The 14,580-nt window shown below is 47.8% G+C and overlaps 1 protein-coding gene across 1 annotated transcript in view; it reads right to left on the minus strand.

Moving 5' to 3' along the window:
• Positions 1–562: 562 nt before the first annotated feature.
• The window catches only part of LOC119464772 (serine protease 29-like), a 32,962-nt gene continuing 18,944 nt past the window's right edge, over positions 563–14,580 (minus strand). Inside the window, exons 3-5 of the mRNA XM_037725713.2 lie at positions 2,430–2,544; positions 1,954–2,105; positions 563–1,117 (exon numbers count right to left, since the gene is read on the minus strand). Coding sequence (XP_037581641.2) covers positions 890–1,117; positions 1,954–2,105; positions 2,430–2,544 — 495 coding nt within the window. The 3' untranslated portion in view covers positions 563–889. The remainder of the gene's footprint in view (positions 1,118–1,953; positions 2,106–2,429; positions 2,545–14,580) is intronic.

A 14,580-nucleotide genomic window follows, 5' to 3' on the forward strand; every position in this document is an offset into this window, starting at 1 on the left:
AACGCCATCAATATATGCATACATTCTAGGCGTTTCTCTGCGTCCAAAGCTACATTTAACATGAGTGCGACACAGAAATTAAAACCGCATTCTGTTGTCAGTATCTTTCTATGTATGCGTAGTGCATAAGGTTCTACTTCTGCAATGCTAAACTAACTCTGAAAGACGGTTGAAACTCACCCGCATACAAACACTACGGGGTGTGTTAAGTATGACAGAGATTCTATATAAAAATTACTAGAACTATTATTTTGAATGGAACGTGGTGAGAAGGGCTCCGGCAACACAACAGAATGCCTTCCGAGCTATTGGTCTGACAGATCTATTGTTATCAGTTACATGCTGGATAGCCTTTGGAGTAGCATATATACAAAGTGGTGAAAGTGTTCGCTTTTTTGTATTCTTCGCGTGGGATGGTTGCACCCCGTTATGAGCACTGTTGCATAAATGACCACAAATGAGGTTCTGCCCCTCCCCCCCCCCCCCCCCCGATTTGACCACAACTGCCGAATGAACTGAATGCCTATATTACGTGACTACGCATAAGAAATATGACTGAATGTACTTGAGGGACTCAAACATGCATCATTGCTGCATGGAACTACATTCAACACAACCCTCTTCAGTTCCGTTGTCAAGCACGTCATCAAATGCCGTCTAAATTACGACAAATTCGATTGCATCCTGATTATTGTTAACATTACTTGTTCGAGCAGACAATTGTGTCATAATATTCTTCAGAATTCTTGCGCGTTATAGCGTCAGAAAGGGCGAGGACTGAATATTTGCGCAATACTGCATCTCACACATGGCAAAGGGCGAGTAAAGTTTCCCTTCACCGAGTCGTTAGCGGAGTGTGTCTCTGCAACGCTCAACTCTATATTCGTGTTTAACTGTGAATTAGCACCCGATGCACTGACGAGTCGAGCCGCACACCGTCACTCTTCTCTTCTTCAGTCGTGGCGAGTTCCTCCTTGATCCATGGTACATAGGTTGATAGGCGTGTGTATAGGCTTGGCTTTTCACCACGGGCGCACCCGGTGCCAAAAGAAACGAGCCCAACCTGGACTGTCTTGCCGAGCTTTGACCATATTGTCAGCGGACCACCTGAATCGCCCTGCGAGGCAAAAATTTAACCCAGATATATATGCCCACTCATAAAATACAGTAAGCCCTCGTGACAACAGACCCATCGAAACAGTAAGCCCACATAGTCAAAAGCGGTATTTCGAGTGGAGGGGCTTCGAAGTGGCCGTAAAATGGCGAGGCGTGCACAACATCGTGGGAACTCGTAAACGGTGTGGAGCTCGACCGGAACGCCTTTTTCTCTCTTTTGATCCAGCCCCATCGCCATCTTTCAACCTCGCAAGCTCGCTTCCTAGATTTTAGACCCCTTGTGCTTTCTGAAGTAGGGTGACGAACAAAGACATCGCACTCATCCAAAGCGGCCCAAGCTGTGGCGAAATGCTGTGACACCATGCGTGCATGCAACGCCCCCATGAAGAGCTACATACGTACCTAAACTTAAAGGTGCAATCACTATTATACGCCTCAAAGAACCGACCCGATGCGGGATGTAGGGCGTAACAAAGGTTTAACAAGTGTGTGTGTCAAAGGAAATGAACAGTGAGAAAGAAAAGAAAAACAGTTTTTGTCTATTTTAGAATGTTTCTCAAAATAAGCCTCAACGAATAATTGATTTCATAACTTCAACATTTTGATGAAGGCTATATCCAGGCACTGCTGAAACTATTGCGTTTTCTTGTTACGGTTCTTACGAAAACTAAAAATGGGTATCAAGTATAGAATTTTGCATTTCTTCATCCTCGCATTTACACAGTCTCTGATAATATTGAAACGTTAAATACCGGGGAACATGGTGATGGTACTTCGGCAATCTATGTACTGCACGTGCGCGACATGAAGTTAACACAGGAATTACAAAACACTAACCTGACAGCTGTCTTTGTCTCTCGCAGATGTACAAAGAATCATGGAATCGTTGAATGCTTTAGCTTGTTCAGCAGTTATGAATCCCGCCTTGCACATTTCATAAGGAAGTATCGATCTGTTTATATAGAGGAGGTGTTCGGAAGGGTCGCCGTCTGCAAAAATAAATGTATGAATTTTCAGAGTACTGAAGTGGAACGCAAAGAAAAATGTTTCTCAACTGGAAAGGTCATGATACCAATGCAAAACATTGTACGGTACGGATGATTTTATAACACTTGTTTACTTTAAAATGGTACGTATACATACACTTCAGCGCTTGTCATCAATGTTAATGTTTATAGTCGTTCACAATTAGGCATGTGTAGGAGGTTATGAAAGATACGGGAACTGTAGCATTGCGGTAGCATAATAGTTATGCAGAAGTATGGGATCATATGTTAAACTAACTAGCACGTAAATAGAGTAAACGGACTTACGTTCAGACACCCTTCCCCAGCCTGAAACGATTGCTTCTCTATCGGTTAACGACAGCGTTTTATTTGGAAGACATACTGGCACCACATACTTGTCGAACTTGAGTGGATATGTAAGCTGAGTAGGCAGGGAAAAACAAGAAAACCTGTGTGACATATGAACAAAATAAAATGTAATTTAGTCATTGATTTCGTATCTTTAATTAAAAATAAAATAATCTTTAATCACATCACTCATATCAGAACCCGGTGCTAATGAGGTTGTTGACTATTAAAAAAGGCCAGAAAAAGCTGCTACTCTAACATTACAGTGGCGACCTCAGCAGCCCGAGAGCATTCAGCCTGCTACCTGATAACTGTGCTGCGTTTGCATTTCATGGCTGGGTGTTCTGGCTATACTAAAAGACGCTTGATGTTTTGATTCGCTTTGAGTTTCCATAATTTGTATTCAACCAAAAGCCAATATTCTGATATGAACTGCATCATCATCATCATCAAGTAATTTCTTGTCCATTGCAGGACTAAGACCTCTCCTGCGACCTCATTATCCCTGTCTTTCGCTAGCTGATTGCAACTTGTGGCTGCAAATTTCCTAATTTAATAAACCCACCGATGTTTTTGGCACCTTCGACGGCAATTCCCTTCCAAGGCCCCCATTATGAAACGCTAATGATCCACCGATTATCAGCCCTATAGATTGCATGGCCTGTCAATCTTCATTTTGTCATCTTACTGTCACCTAGAATATCGGCGATCCTCGTACGCTCCCGGATCCACACCGCTCTTGTGGTACGCTGCATGGCACAGTTTAAATCAATTACTTCATGAAGAGTTTATGCGGCTTTCATACACAATCTGTTGAGGACTGCGGATTGAGAAACACGTGGGAACGCGAGCTCGATCTCTCACCCTACAAGGTGCAGCAAGTTTTCGGTACCAGGTGGCTGGAGGTCCACACACGATGAGATAGTAGAAGTCTAAAGGAGCCGCACTAATTGTTTCGTGACGTGACGGATCTTCACGTCTTCAAAGGGTCGGTACTTTTAACGCGACAGCGTTAAGAGTCCCCTGTCACAGAAAATCCGGCGTCGGTGTCGGCGTGCGGCATCCGTGGCCAAGAAAATGATCCCGAACCATCCCGACCGTGCAGGCCCTCTGTGTGGTGCAGAGGCTCAGGTGCACTACTTGAATTTCACGAAGTAAAATTCGCCAGAGAAATCGTAAAGTACAATTTAACCGCAACCTACATGTATAATAACGTCGGTATGTAATTTCAATAGACGAGAAAACATAATTATTTTACGCAAAAACCCAAACAGAGATCCTTTTTCCAGCCTTTCTACCATTGCTACAGATGCGCACGCCTCCTTTGCGGCGGCGCGTCGAGGTGAACGTACAGAAAAAAAAAAACTGTCGCAGTTTCACCCGAAAGGCGAAGCATCAATTGCGATAGCAAATTAGTAGAGAGCTATACGGAGTAAAGAAAGTTTTATCAGCTGTATCAACTTGGCCATGTAGGAGCACCAGCAACGCGTAGAACTGTTGGCGTTTTGACCACGTTCGCATCGAACGCGGGCGGCTTGTTGACTGTTGCCGGTGCCTCTGGCGCGACTTTTTCGCAAGGATTTGGGTTTCTTGGAACCAAATATTGTGGTCGGCGTCTTCGGAATGTTCGGCGACAGCGCTGAGTATTCGGTTGAATGGTATGACGTTATTTTCATGTTGTCTGGTTCTTTCTTTAAGATTTTTGGTTTCCACGATGTACGACGCTGGACAGTCGGCACAGCTGATTTTATAGACAACGCCTTGAGCTACTACTAGAGTCATGGCACATTCAGAATACGGCGGGTAATATAAACCGCGTGAAGGGCATCCTTCCTTCTTTGTATGTCCATGGCCTTGCAGACGCGACGAAGGGAAGAAAGGAGCCCCCGTTCTAGGTCACCCACACCAGCACATCTCGTCCCCACCCCCCCCCCCCCCCCGGCCCTCGTCAACGGCATTCCGGCGAGTAAAGCGCCCCCAGCATTGGTCACCCCAGCCGACCAGCAACGCCGCACTCCCCCCCCCCCCCCCCCCCCAACTACCACATCTTTCGTCTGTCAAGAACAGGTGCCCTGTTAAGTGCCTCCCCGCCTTACGCTCTCTTCCCCTTGCTCTCCTTTCTTACGACAGCACTTTTAAAAGCGGCACACCACCACCTCCGAAGAATACTCCCTGAAGAAGGAGCCGAATCGGCTCCGAAACGTCGGGCTAATAAATTCCCTTATTTGGTTGTAGTTAATCTCTAAGTCTTCATCAATTTTCCCAACCAGACAGGTAATTCTGTTGAAAGGTTTAGCTTTTACTCGCCTCTACGAATACGCCCACATCACTCGGTACTGCCGCCGCCACTGGTACTCACATCCACGTCCCAACGTCACTTTTGATCGCAGCTCAGCCAATAACCTATGCTGCCAATTTTATGCTCGCTCCAATCCACCAAGTAGTGACGCCCCCGCTCCGTCGTATAATCCCAGACGTTCGCCCTCGCCAATAGCTCGACAGGCCCGCTCACCGCCGCGTCGACGTTCGTTGTCTTTGTCATTCCGCCGTTGCAACTCGCAAAACTAAATAATGTTGCGCCAAGAGATGACACTACATTGATGACCCGGACCGAATATCCTAAACACAGGCGATACCCTTGCCATTAACAGGAGGCCTTACCATGTGTCAGCAACCGAGCGTGCCATCATAGAAAAAGAGGCGGACAAAATGCTTGAGAAGAACAACATTGTAGCGTCTTTCAGACCTTAGGCTTCCCCCGTCGTATTGGTGAAGAAACACGTTGTTGTTTAGCCTGAAAGGCTAACCATCGATTGCGATAGCAAATCAGCGGACAGCTATACAAAGTAAGGATAGTAGTTTTATCGGCCGTATAAGCTTGCAAAGATAGGCACACTGAGTAAATTAACAAGCATGGTGTCACGCGTGCACAAGCAAACATGAACGCATGTTTGCTTGTGTTATTTCAGTGGTATTACAGATAAACTTCACGTCGGTTTGAATCAAATAGTTCTCCATCATCCAGCTATACAAATTTTTTATTAGGTGACGTTTCCGGTTTTTAAGTGGCAATACTCTTGTTCAGTTTTTGAGCTGGTACCTAATGAAGCTCCTTCTGTTATAAATGTCTTCTCTCACTTCACCCTATCGCAACTCGCTGAGTTTCCAACATGTGCAACGCAAACTTCTTCGTCATTACTGAATTTAATAATAACATCTTCCTTTCACATTCTTTCTCTATGATTCACATTCGTGGTTTCCGAGATGATGACGTCCTGCACTTCACCCTTCATTTGCGTTCCATCTACGCGAAATGTAGGAAGACAAAGCGTATCAGTGATTAAAGTGAATTATGAAGGCATTGGAAATAAATTTACAACTTTTCTTGATAACCTATTATTATCTCAAACTAACCTCTCATTTGATGTTCCAGAATAAAGCATTGAGTTTTATCAGCAAATACATTCCACTAAAACAGTAGCTCATTATTACAACGCCCTCTTATAAAACCAATACCTAAGACGATTATCCAAGGGCGCCTATATCGCGCAGCTATTAGTTCCGCAGGCGCGAACTGGTGGGCTGCATACAAATCGGTGGTGGATGCTTAAGTTTCCGTCCTTGAGAAAGTTAAATTTACTTTCTTTCACCAGTGAATTTACCAAAGTGTGTAAAAGCTGGCCTGAAACGTTTTCCTAATATTGTTAAGAGCAAAGATGGCAGAACTATATCTTTAATTAACGAATAAGGGGAACCATTTCCTAAACACCTTTGTGCCGCTTTACCTAAAGGCAAATTCGCACTTCCGGTTGACGATTCTATCTTCGATCTTACCCTGGTGCACAGTACTTTCCAATGAACCCCGTCATTATTCTCCCTTATAGAAGGGAATAGGTTCGGGCATGCTGGTTATTCATCGCAATGCGACAAACATAACGCAGGAAGGATGAGGGACAAGCGGAGACAGCGCTTGTCCTGTCTGGTCTTGTAGCGCTTGTCCTATCTCGACATGTCCCTCGTTCTTACTGTGCTATGTTAGTTGTATTACGATGTGCCTTATAGATAGAATTATTCACAACCTAATACGATCTTCCTCGGGCGACATAGATGACATTAATTTGACATTCCTCCCGTAGACTAAATATGTATATCTTCTATTTATCCGTATTGCATATTTCTTGCATAACTTCATGACGGGCAAATGCAACAAGATTGCAATACAGGCACAAGAGGTGGTCCCGGTTCCCATGTGTGTAGCGATACGCATAATTCATGTAGCTCTCTGTCAAGATATCTTACGTCGGTTCCATGAAACAAATTTGACCACATAACGCTCACCCTTTCATCAAGCTTCCTTGTTTCAAATAATTTCATTCATCAGAGTCAACATAGTTTCTAGAATTCATTTTTTTGTGCGAGGCACAATTGGTTGAACTAACTAATCACCTTCATGCATTCTACGACTTGGGGCTCCTTACTGACTGCATAATTTTGCGCTTCTCGAAAGCTTTCGATACAGTTAGTTATGAACTAATGATTAATTCGGCCGTTTGAACATTGCTCATTAGTTCTTCAATAAATTGAAACATTTATTACGATGCTAAGTCACCTATGGCGTCTTTTGGATCAGGTGTGCGTCAGGAATCAGTTCTAGGACACTTGTTATTTCTAATTGATATTATTTATTTACCTAATGAAATCCTTTCTTCCCTTTCCCTTTTTGCTAAGGATTGTATGACTGAGGGAAAAATTCTTTCGGGTGATACTACTAATCTGCAAATTGAGCATAATAATGCGGTTAACTGGTGTATATAAATCGTGGAATATGTAAATAAACTCAGCCAAGTGTCAATCATATTGCATTTCTCGCGGTCGTTGCACCGATCCTTCTTCCGTTGACAGTATTTCACTAAATTCTCTAACTGCTCTAAATAATTCTGCGTTCACATCACCAGACAAACTTTCTTAAAAATGGATATTTACTCAATAATAGCTAACGCCAATCGCATGTTTGGTTTTCTAAAACCAAGCATGTGACTTGCTGCATCAGCGCCTAAAACACAACTATACATCGCATATGTTCGCCCTAACTTGGAATGCGCCTCATCAGTGTGGGATCCCGGTCAGGTTAAACTAATCAATAAGCTTCAAGCGGTTCCGCACCTCACCTCGCTTCATTATGTCTAAGTATCATCGCACTGTCAGCACGAGCAGCGTGAAATGTATTCGAAACCATCTTTTACTTGCTACTCGACGAAATCTGTCGCACCTCGGTCTCTTTCATAAACTGTATTACAAGAGTCACATATTCAACGCACATGGTTCATCTCAGCTCTCTTCGTTTCTCCACATTTAGACCGCGTGCTCAATGTCAGCAATCGCCGTCATAATGATCCCCACTTACAGATTCCTAAAGCATCGAATGACTGGAACCATCTTCCTGGCTCGTTAGTCAGCACTATACAAACACTGATCGTTTCTGCAGAGCACCCACCACCATAACCTGAAAAATATCCCCCCCCCCCCTTCCTCATATTAGCTCAGTTTACATATTATTTTGTCTTGTTTTCCTTTGTTTCAACTCCTAAAGCACTATTTGAGCTGATCAAATAACCTATTTGATGACATGATTTCTTGTGTGCTCGTTATTTTTTTCCTGCGTTATCTTGTATTTTTTGAACAGCGCAACTGTTTAGGCCGGGCCTAATGTGCCAACCGCGAACAGAAAATGCGGGCCGATCATGGGGGTGGTGAAGAAAGTTTCCAAGCGCAATGCACATACCCATGTAAACTAGCAAAGCTGAGCCTGGCTAAGCCTAGCTATGCAAGGTTGGGACTACTTAAGCTTAGTCAGTCATTGATAGCCAATCGATAGCCAATCAATAGCAAATTAATAATCGATCAATAATCAATATATTCCGAAAATGCTGGCGGTGACTTGGAAGCGCTTATCCTAGCAAACACGTAGCCAACACCTTGCGATAGCCAATCGATAGACAATAACTAATCGATAACTTATTCATATTCAATAAATTCCGAAAATTGCTAAGGATCACATTTTAGTGCTTAACCTAGCCCAAATATGTAGCCAACAACATGCGATAGCCAATCGATAGTCAATCAATAGCTCATCAATAATCGATCAATATTGAATAAATTCCGCAAATGCTGGTGATGACTTGGTAGTGCTTAGACTAGCCTAAATACGTAGACAATACCTTGCGATGGCCAATCGATAGCCAATAAATAGGTAATCGATATTCAATCAATACTCAACAAATTCCGGGAAATGCTGGGGATGACTTGATAGTGCTTAGCCTAGCCCAAATACGTGACCAATAATTTGCGACAGCCAATCGATAGCCAGACAATAGCTAATCGATAATTCATCAATAATCAATAAATTCCGAAAAAAGCTGGGGATGACTTGGTAGTGCTTAGCCCAACCCAAAAGCCTGGACTAGCAGCTGCCCATCAGCTCCGCCGGCTCTTTAACATTGCGCCTCCAGAATAAATAAATGCCGCATAACTCCACCAAGATCTTACGGGGACATCTGAAGTAAAAGGGTTAATTCACACCACTTACAAGGAGGTACAAAGCGGGGCCAAAACCACAAAGGTGGCTGACCGATAGACACAAATTTGTCCTGTTTCGGGTCCGTTATACAGATCAAAATCTTCTAGATCCGCAGGATAACTAGCTCATAACTATATTACTGGGTGCAAACCATTTAGACTATCTCCTATCGTCTTGAACGGAACAAAACATTTTATCTAGCGCATACAGGCTTCAGCACTGATGCAGAACAGATGACCAACTTGTGCAATAACGTGCTACGGGTTTAATTGTAAACTGATGTGTCGCGTACAGAGAGAGCCAAATGCTCCGTGAAAAGTTAAGAATATAGACATGTCTTCATAACGGGCACTCTCACTCAACTAAGAGTTCCTACGTGAGTTTAAAAGATTTACCTACTCATTTCTTCATGTTCGGGCTTTCTTGTCACCAAGAGGATTATATTGTTACGCGAACGAAGGATTCAGTACAGGAGACTATTTACAAGTATATTTACAAATGATAGCTGCAGCGCTGGCCAGATCCGCCGATAGCTCGAGAGCCCAGAGCAGTTCGTCTTCTTCGTCTAGGCGCCCGCGCGCCTCGTTCAAACAACCAAAAACCACACGGGTGTAGCATAATCCCCCGGCGGCAGAAGCGACGTCCCGGAGCGTCTAAATGACATCACTGGGAGGGTGATACTGCTTCAGTCGTGTAACGTGCACGATATCACTGGACTGGGAAGCAGATGGGGCGTCAGGGGCGATCTCGTAGGTGACGGGAGTCACGGCACGAATCACTCGGTAGGGGCCTGTGTAACGAGACAGCAGTTTTTCTGACAGGCCGACCTGACGCGACGGAGACCATAGAAGCACCAAAGAACCAGGCGGGAAGTGCAGGTCGCGGTGTCGCTGGTCGTACAAACGCCGTTGACTCTCTTGGGAGTGCAGAAGGCGGCCACGGGCAATTTCCCTTGCGTGGGCAGCGCGGGCGACGGCGTCAAGTGCATATTCACTGGTGGGTGCTGCGTGAACAGGGAGGCTTGTGTCAAGGGGCAGTGCTGGTTCTCGGCCGAACAGAAGGAAAAATGGCGAATAACCGGCTGTGTCGTGGCGCGAGGAATTATACGCAAAGGTGACAAACGGTAGAGCGAGGTCCCAGTCAGTGTGGTCGGAAGACACATACTTCGCGAGCATGTCTGTGAGAGTGCGATTAAGACGCTCCGTGAGGCCATTCGTTTGCGGATGGTATGACGTGGATAGCTTGTGCCTCGTGGCACAGGACTGCAGGATGTCCGCGATAACTTTTGACAGGAATGTCCGGCCACGGTCTGTGAGAAGTTGTCGCGGAGCTCTATGTAATAAAATCACGTCGCGTAGAAGAAAATCGGCAACATCAGTGGCGCAGCTTGTAGGGAGCGCTCGGGTGATGGCGTAGCGCGTGGCGTAATCTGTGGCCACAGCGATCCACCTGTTCCCAGAGGTAGAAAGAGGAAAAGGACCGAGTAAATCTAAACCAACACGAAAGAATGGTTCCGCGGGAATGTCAATTGGTTGAAGGTACCCAGCAGGGAGCGTCGACGGTGTCTTGCGTCGCTGGCATTTCTCACACGCAGCTACGTATCTTCGAACGGAGCGAGCAAGCCCTGGCCAAAAGAAGCGTCGGCGGATCCGGTCGTAGGTACGCGACACACCGAGGTGACCGGCAGTGGGGAGGTCGTGAAGTTCGTGGAGAACAGCCGAGCGAAGGTGTTTAGGGATCACAAGGAGTAATGCTGGGCCGTCGGGGTGAACGTTGTGGCGGTAGAGTACGCCATCTTGAAGTGTGAATAAGCGAAGGGAGCTGTCGGCAAGTGACGATTCCAGGCGGTCAATGATGACACGCAAGGACGGGTCACGGCGCTGCTCGTCGGCGACATGGACCAGTGGAAAAACAGAGAGAACGCAGGCGTCGGTGTCAGTATCAGACGTAGAGGTCGGGTCTTGGACTGGGTAGCGAGAGAGGCAATCTGCGTCCTGGTGTTGGCGTCCCGACTTGTACGTCACTGCGTAGGGATATTCTAGTAGTCGGAGAGCCCAACGGCCGAGCCTGCCAGTAGGATCCTTGAGCGACGAAAGCCAACACAGCGCATGATGGTCTGTGATTACTGAGAAGGGCTTGCCATATAAATATGGGCGGAACTTTGAAACAGCCCAGACGAGAGCAAGACATTCGCGCTTGGTAATCGAATAGTTGCGCTCTGCAGTTGTCAGGAGCCGGCTAGCGTAGGCTATAACGCGGTCGTGTCCGTGTTGTCGTTGCGCTAAGACTGCGCCGATCCCATAACCACTGGCATCGGTTCGGACCTCTGTAGGTGCGGACGGGTCAAAGTGGGCCAAGATCGGTGGATTGGTCAGAATCGTGATAAGGCGTGAAAATGCGGCAGCCTGAGGGGAACCTCACGTAAAAGGCACATCTTTCTTCAGAAGTTCAGTGAGTGGTCGAGCGATTGCTGCGAAATCTTTCACAAACCGTCTGAAATAAGAGCAGAGCCCCACAAAGCTCCGGACGTCTTTGACAGACTGAGGTACAGGAAAAGCTGTTACTGCTCGAACCTTCTCCGGGTCGGGTTGTACTCCGGTAGCATCGACGAGATGGCCGAGCACTGTAGTCTGTCGGCGCCCGAAGTGGCACTTCGATGAGTTTAATTGGAGCCCAGCCTTGCGGAAGACGTCAAGTATAGCTGCGACGCGCTCAAGGTGCGTCTCAAACGTAGGAGAAAACACAAGGACGTCGTCGAGGTAACAAAGGCAAGTTGACCATTTGAAACCTTGAAGCAGAGAGTCCATCATCCGTTCGAACGTGGCGGGGGCATTGCATAAACCAAACGGCATAACCTTAAATTGGTAGAGGCCATCTGGAGTGAGGAAAGCGGTCTTTTCTTGGTCTTGCTCATCGACGGAAATCTGCCAATAACCAGATCGAAGGTCAATGGACGAAAAGTATTTGGCACCGTGAAGACAATCAAGAGCGTCGTCAATTCGTGGTAACGGGTAAACGTCCTTTTTAGTGATTCGGTTTAGGTGGCGGTAATCAACACAGAAACGCCACGTGCCATCTTTCTTTTTGACGAGCACCACCGGCGACGCCCAAGGGCTCGACGAGGGCTCAACAATGCCTTTGGCGAGCATGTTGTTGACTTCCTGCTGAATAACTTGCCGCTCTGCCGTGGACACGCGATACGGTCGGCGATGAATGGGAACAGCATCACCAGTGTTTATCCGATGCTTAACAAGGGACGTCTGACCAAGTGGGCGATTGTCAGTGTCAAATATGTCACGATAGGAAGGCAAAAGGCGATATAGGGCGGCTGCTTGGCCAGGGGCGAGGTCCGGAGCGACCATGGGACGGAATGGGCCGTCGAGGTTCAAGGCAACCTGAGGGTAATCAGGAGGATCTGGAGACGCGTCGGCTGCAAAAGCAGTGACGTGGTCGTCTGTCACTGACCGGAGCGTGGCCACCGCTATGCCTTCAGGTAACACTTGCTTCGTCAAGCCAAAATTAACAACGGGGAGACACATCCGATTAGCGGCAAGGGTAACGACGGAGTGTGGCACAGAGATGTCGCGCGCCAGGAGGACATCACGAATAGGGGCGACGACATAGTCGCCATCAGGCACGGTTGCCGTTGAGGCCAATTCGACGAAGGTTAGGGCTTTTGGAGGTAACCGAACAAACGCTGTAGTGCATAGGGTGTGCGGTTGTTCGGGGCGAACGTCGGAAACAAGAGGAAGCTCGAGGCACAGCGTACCGGTGGAACAGTCGATGAGGGCAGAATGCGTCGTCAGAAAGTCGAGCCCGAAGATTAGGTCATGAGGGCAACTGGTCAGCACGGAGAACAGGACGGGAACTTGGCGGCCAGCAATTCCTACGCGAGCAGTGCACATGCCAGAGACGGCAACAGTGGCGCCATTGGCGACGCGTACGGCTCGAGTGACGGCAGGCGTAAGAACTTTTTTGAGGCGACGACATAGGTTAGCGCTCATTATAGACACTTGGGCTCCAGTATCAATCAATGCCGTCAACGGGACACCATCTACATCTACTTCAATTAGGTTCGTGTTCGTGAGGAGCGTCAACGGAGGATTTGGATAGGACGAACGGGATGCAGCACTACCTCCAAGAGCTGCATGGCCTAGTTTTCCGTCCGGGAGGGTCCATAATGGGTCGGCGACGAATAGCGGCGTGGCTGGGGCGACGGGGACCGACGGCGCTGAGGTGACGGCGAGCGAGTGGGACGACTGTCATCGACGGATACGTGAGAGCTCGAAGGCATACGGCGAGGCGAGTAGCGGCGAGGGTCGGCATATGGGCGAGGAGACGGGGAAAAGTAGCTCGAATATGGCGATGACCAGGAGGTGCGGCAGTGGCGAGCGACGTGGCCAATGCGGTGGCAACGAAAGCAAATGGGCTTGTCGTCCGGAGTTCTCCATTCTGTAGGGTTGCGGTATCTGGAATACAGATCGCTGCGAGGCGCAGCTGTCGGCACCAGTCGGGCGTCAGGTCGGGAGATGGAGCAGGCAGCAGGAAAACCGAGGTTGGCAAACTCTTGCCGCACAACCTCCTGAATGAGGGAGATCGCTGGGGCTGGTTGGTCAATGGAGGGGTCAAGTGGGCGGGGATGGAACGTGGCAGGACTGGCAGCCTCGATCTCGCGGCGAACAATACGCGTGACGGTCTCATTGGAGGGGGGCGAAGCGGTAAGGGCGACGCAGGACGACGTCGCAGCTGTGTTAGGGAGCCGGGAGAATTGTGGAATGACGCGGCGGCTTTTGGCGAGCTCAAAGCGGCGGCATTCCTTGACAATGACGTCGATGGTAGACACATTGTTGAAGATCAACAAGTTGAACGCATCGTCCGCGATCCCTTTGAGAACGTGGCCAACCTTGTCAACTTCGACCATGTGCTCGTCGAATTTCCGGCAAAGAGCTAGCACGTCTTGTATGTACGAGACATACGATTCTGTGGAAGACTGCACTCGGGTAGCAAGCTCTTTTCTTGCAGCCTGCTGCCGACCGGTCGGATTTGGGAAGAGGTCGCGGAGCTTCTCCTTGAAAGCGTCCCAGCTAGAGATCTCCTCCTCGTGTGTCCGGAACCAGACACGAGGTGTTCCGCCCAAGTAGAAGAGGACATTAGCTAGCATTATGGTAGGGTCCCAGTGGTTGTTGCGGCTAACAAGCTCATACATGCGTAGCCAGTCATCAACGTCGACATTATCTTGGCCGGAGAATATGCCAGGATCGCGGGGAGTGGCCACCGTGACGTACGTTGTGGTTGGAGTTGCAGTAGCAGCAGCAGACGAGGTGTCACCGGGAGCCATGGCGGAAAGCTGGACGGTGCGGCCGCTGCGGAGCTCCGTGGCGAGGACGGGGAACGGCACGCTCCACCAAAATGTTACGCGAACGAAGGATTCAGTACAGGAGACTATTTACAAGTATATTTACAAATGATAGCTGCAGCGCTGGCCAGATCAGCCGATAGCTCGAGAGCCCAGAGCAGTTCGTCTTCTTCATC

The sequence above is a fragment of the Dermacentor silvarum genome, chromosome 9 (genome assembly GCF_013339745.2).
Source record: "Dermacentor silvarum isolate Dsil-2018 chromosome 9, BIME_Dsil_1.4, whole genome shotgun sequence".
Lineage (NCBI taxonomy): Eukaryota > Metazoa > Arthropoda > Arachnida > Ixodida > Ixodidae > Dermacentor > Dermacentor silvarum.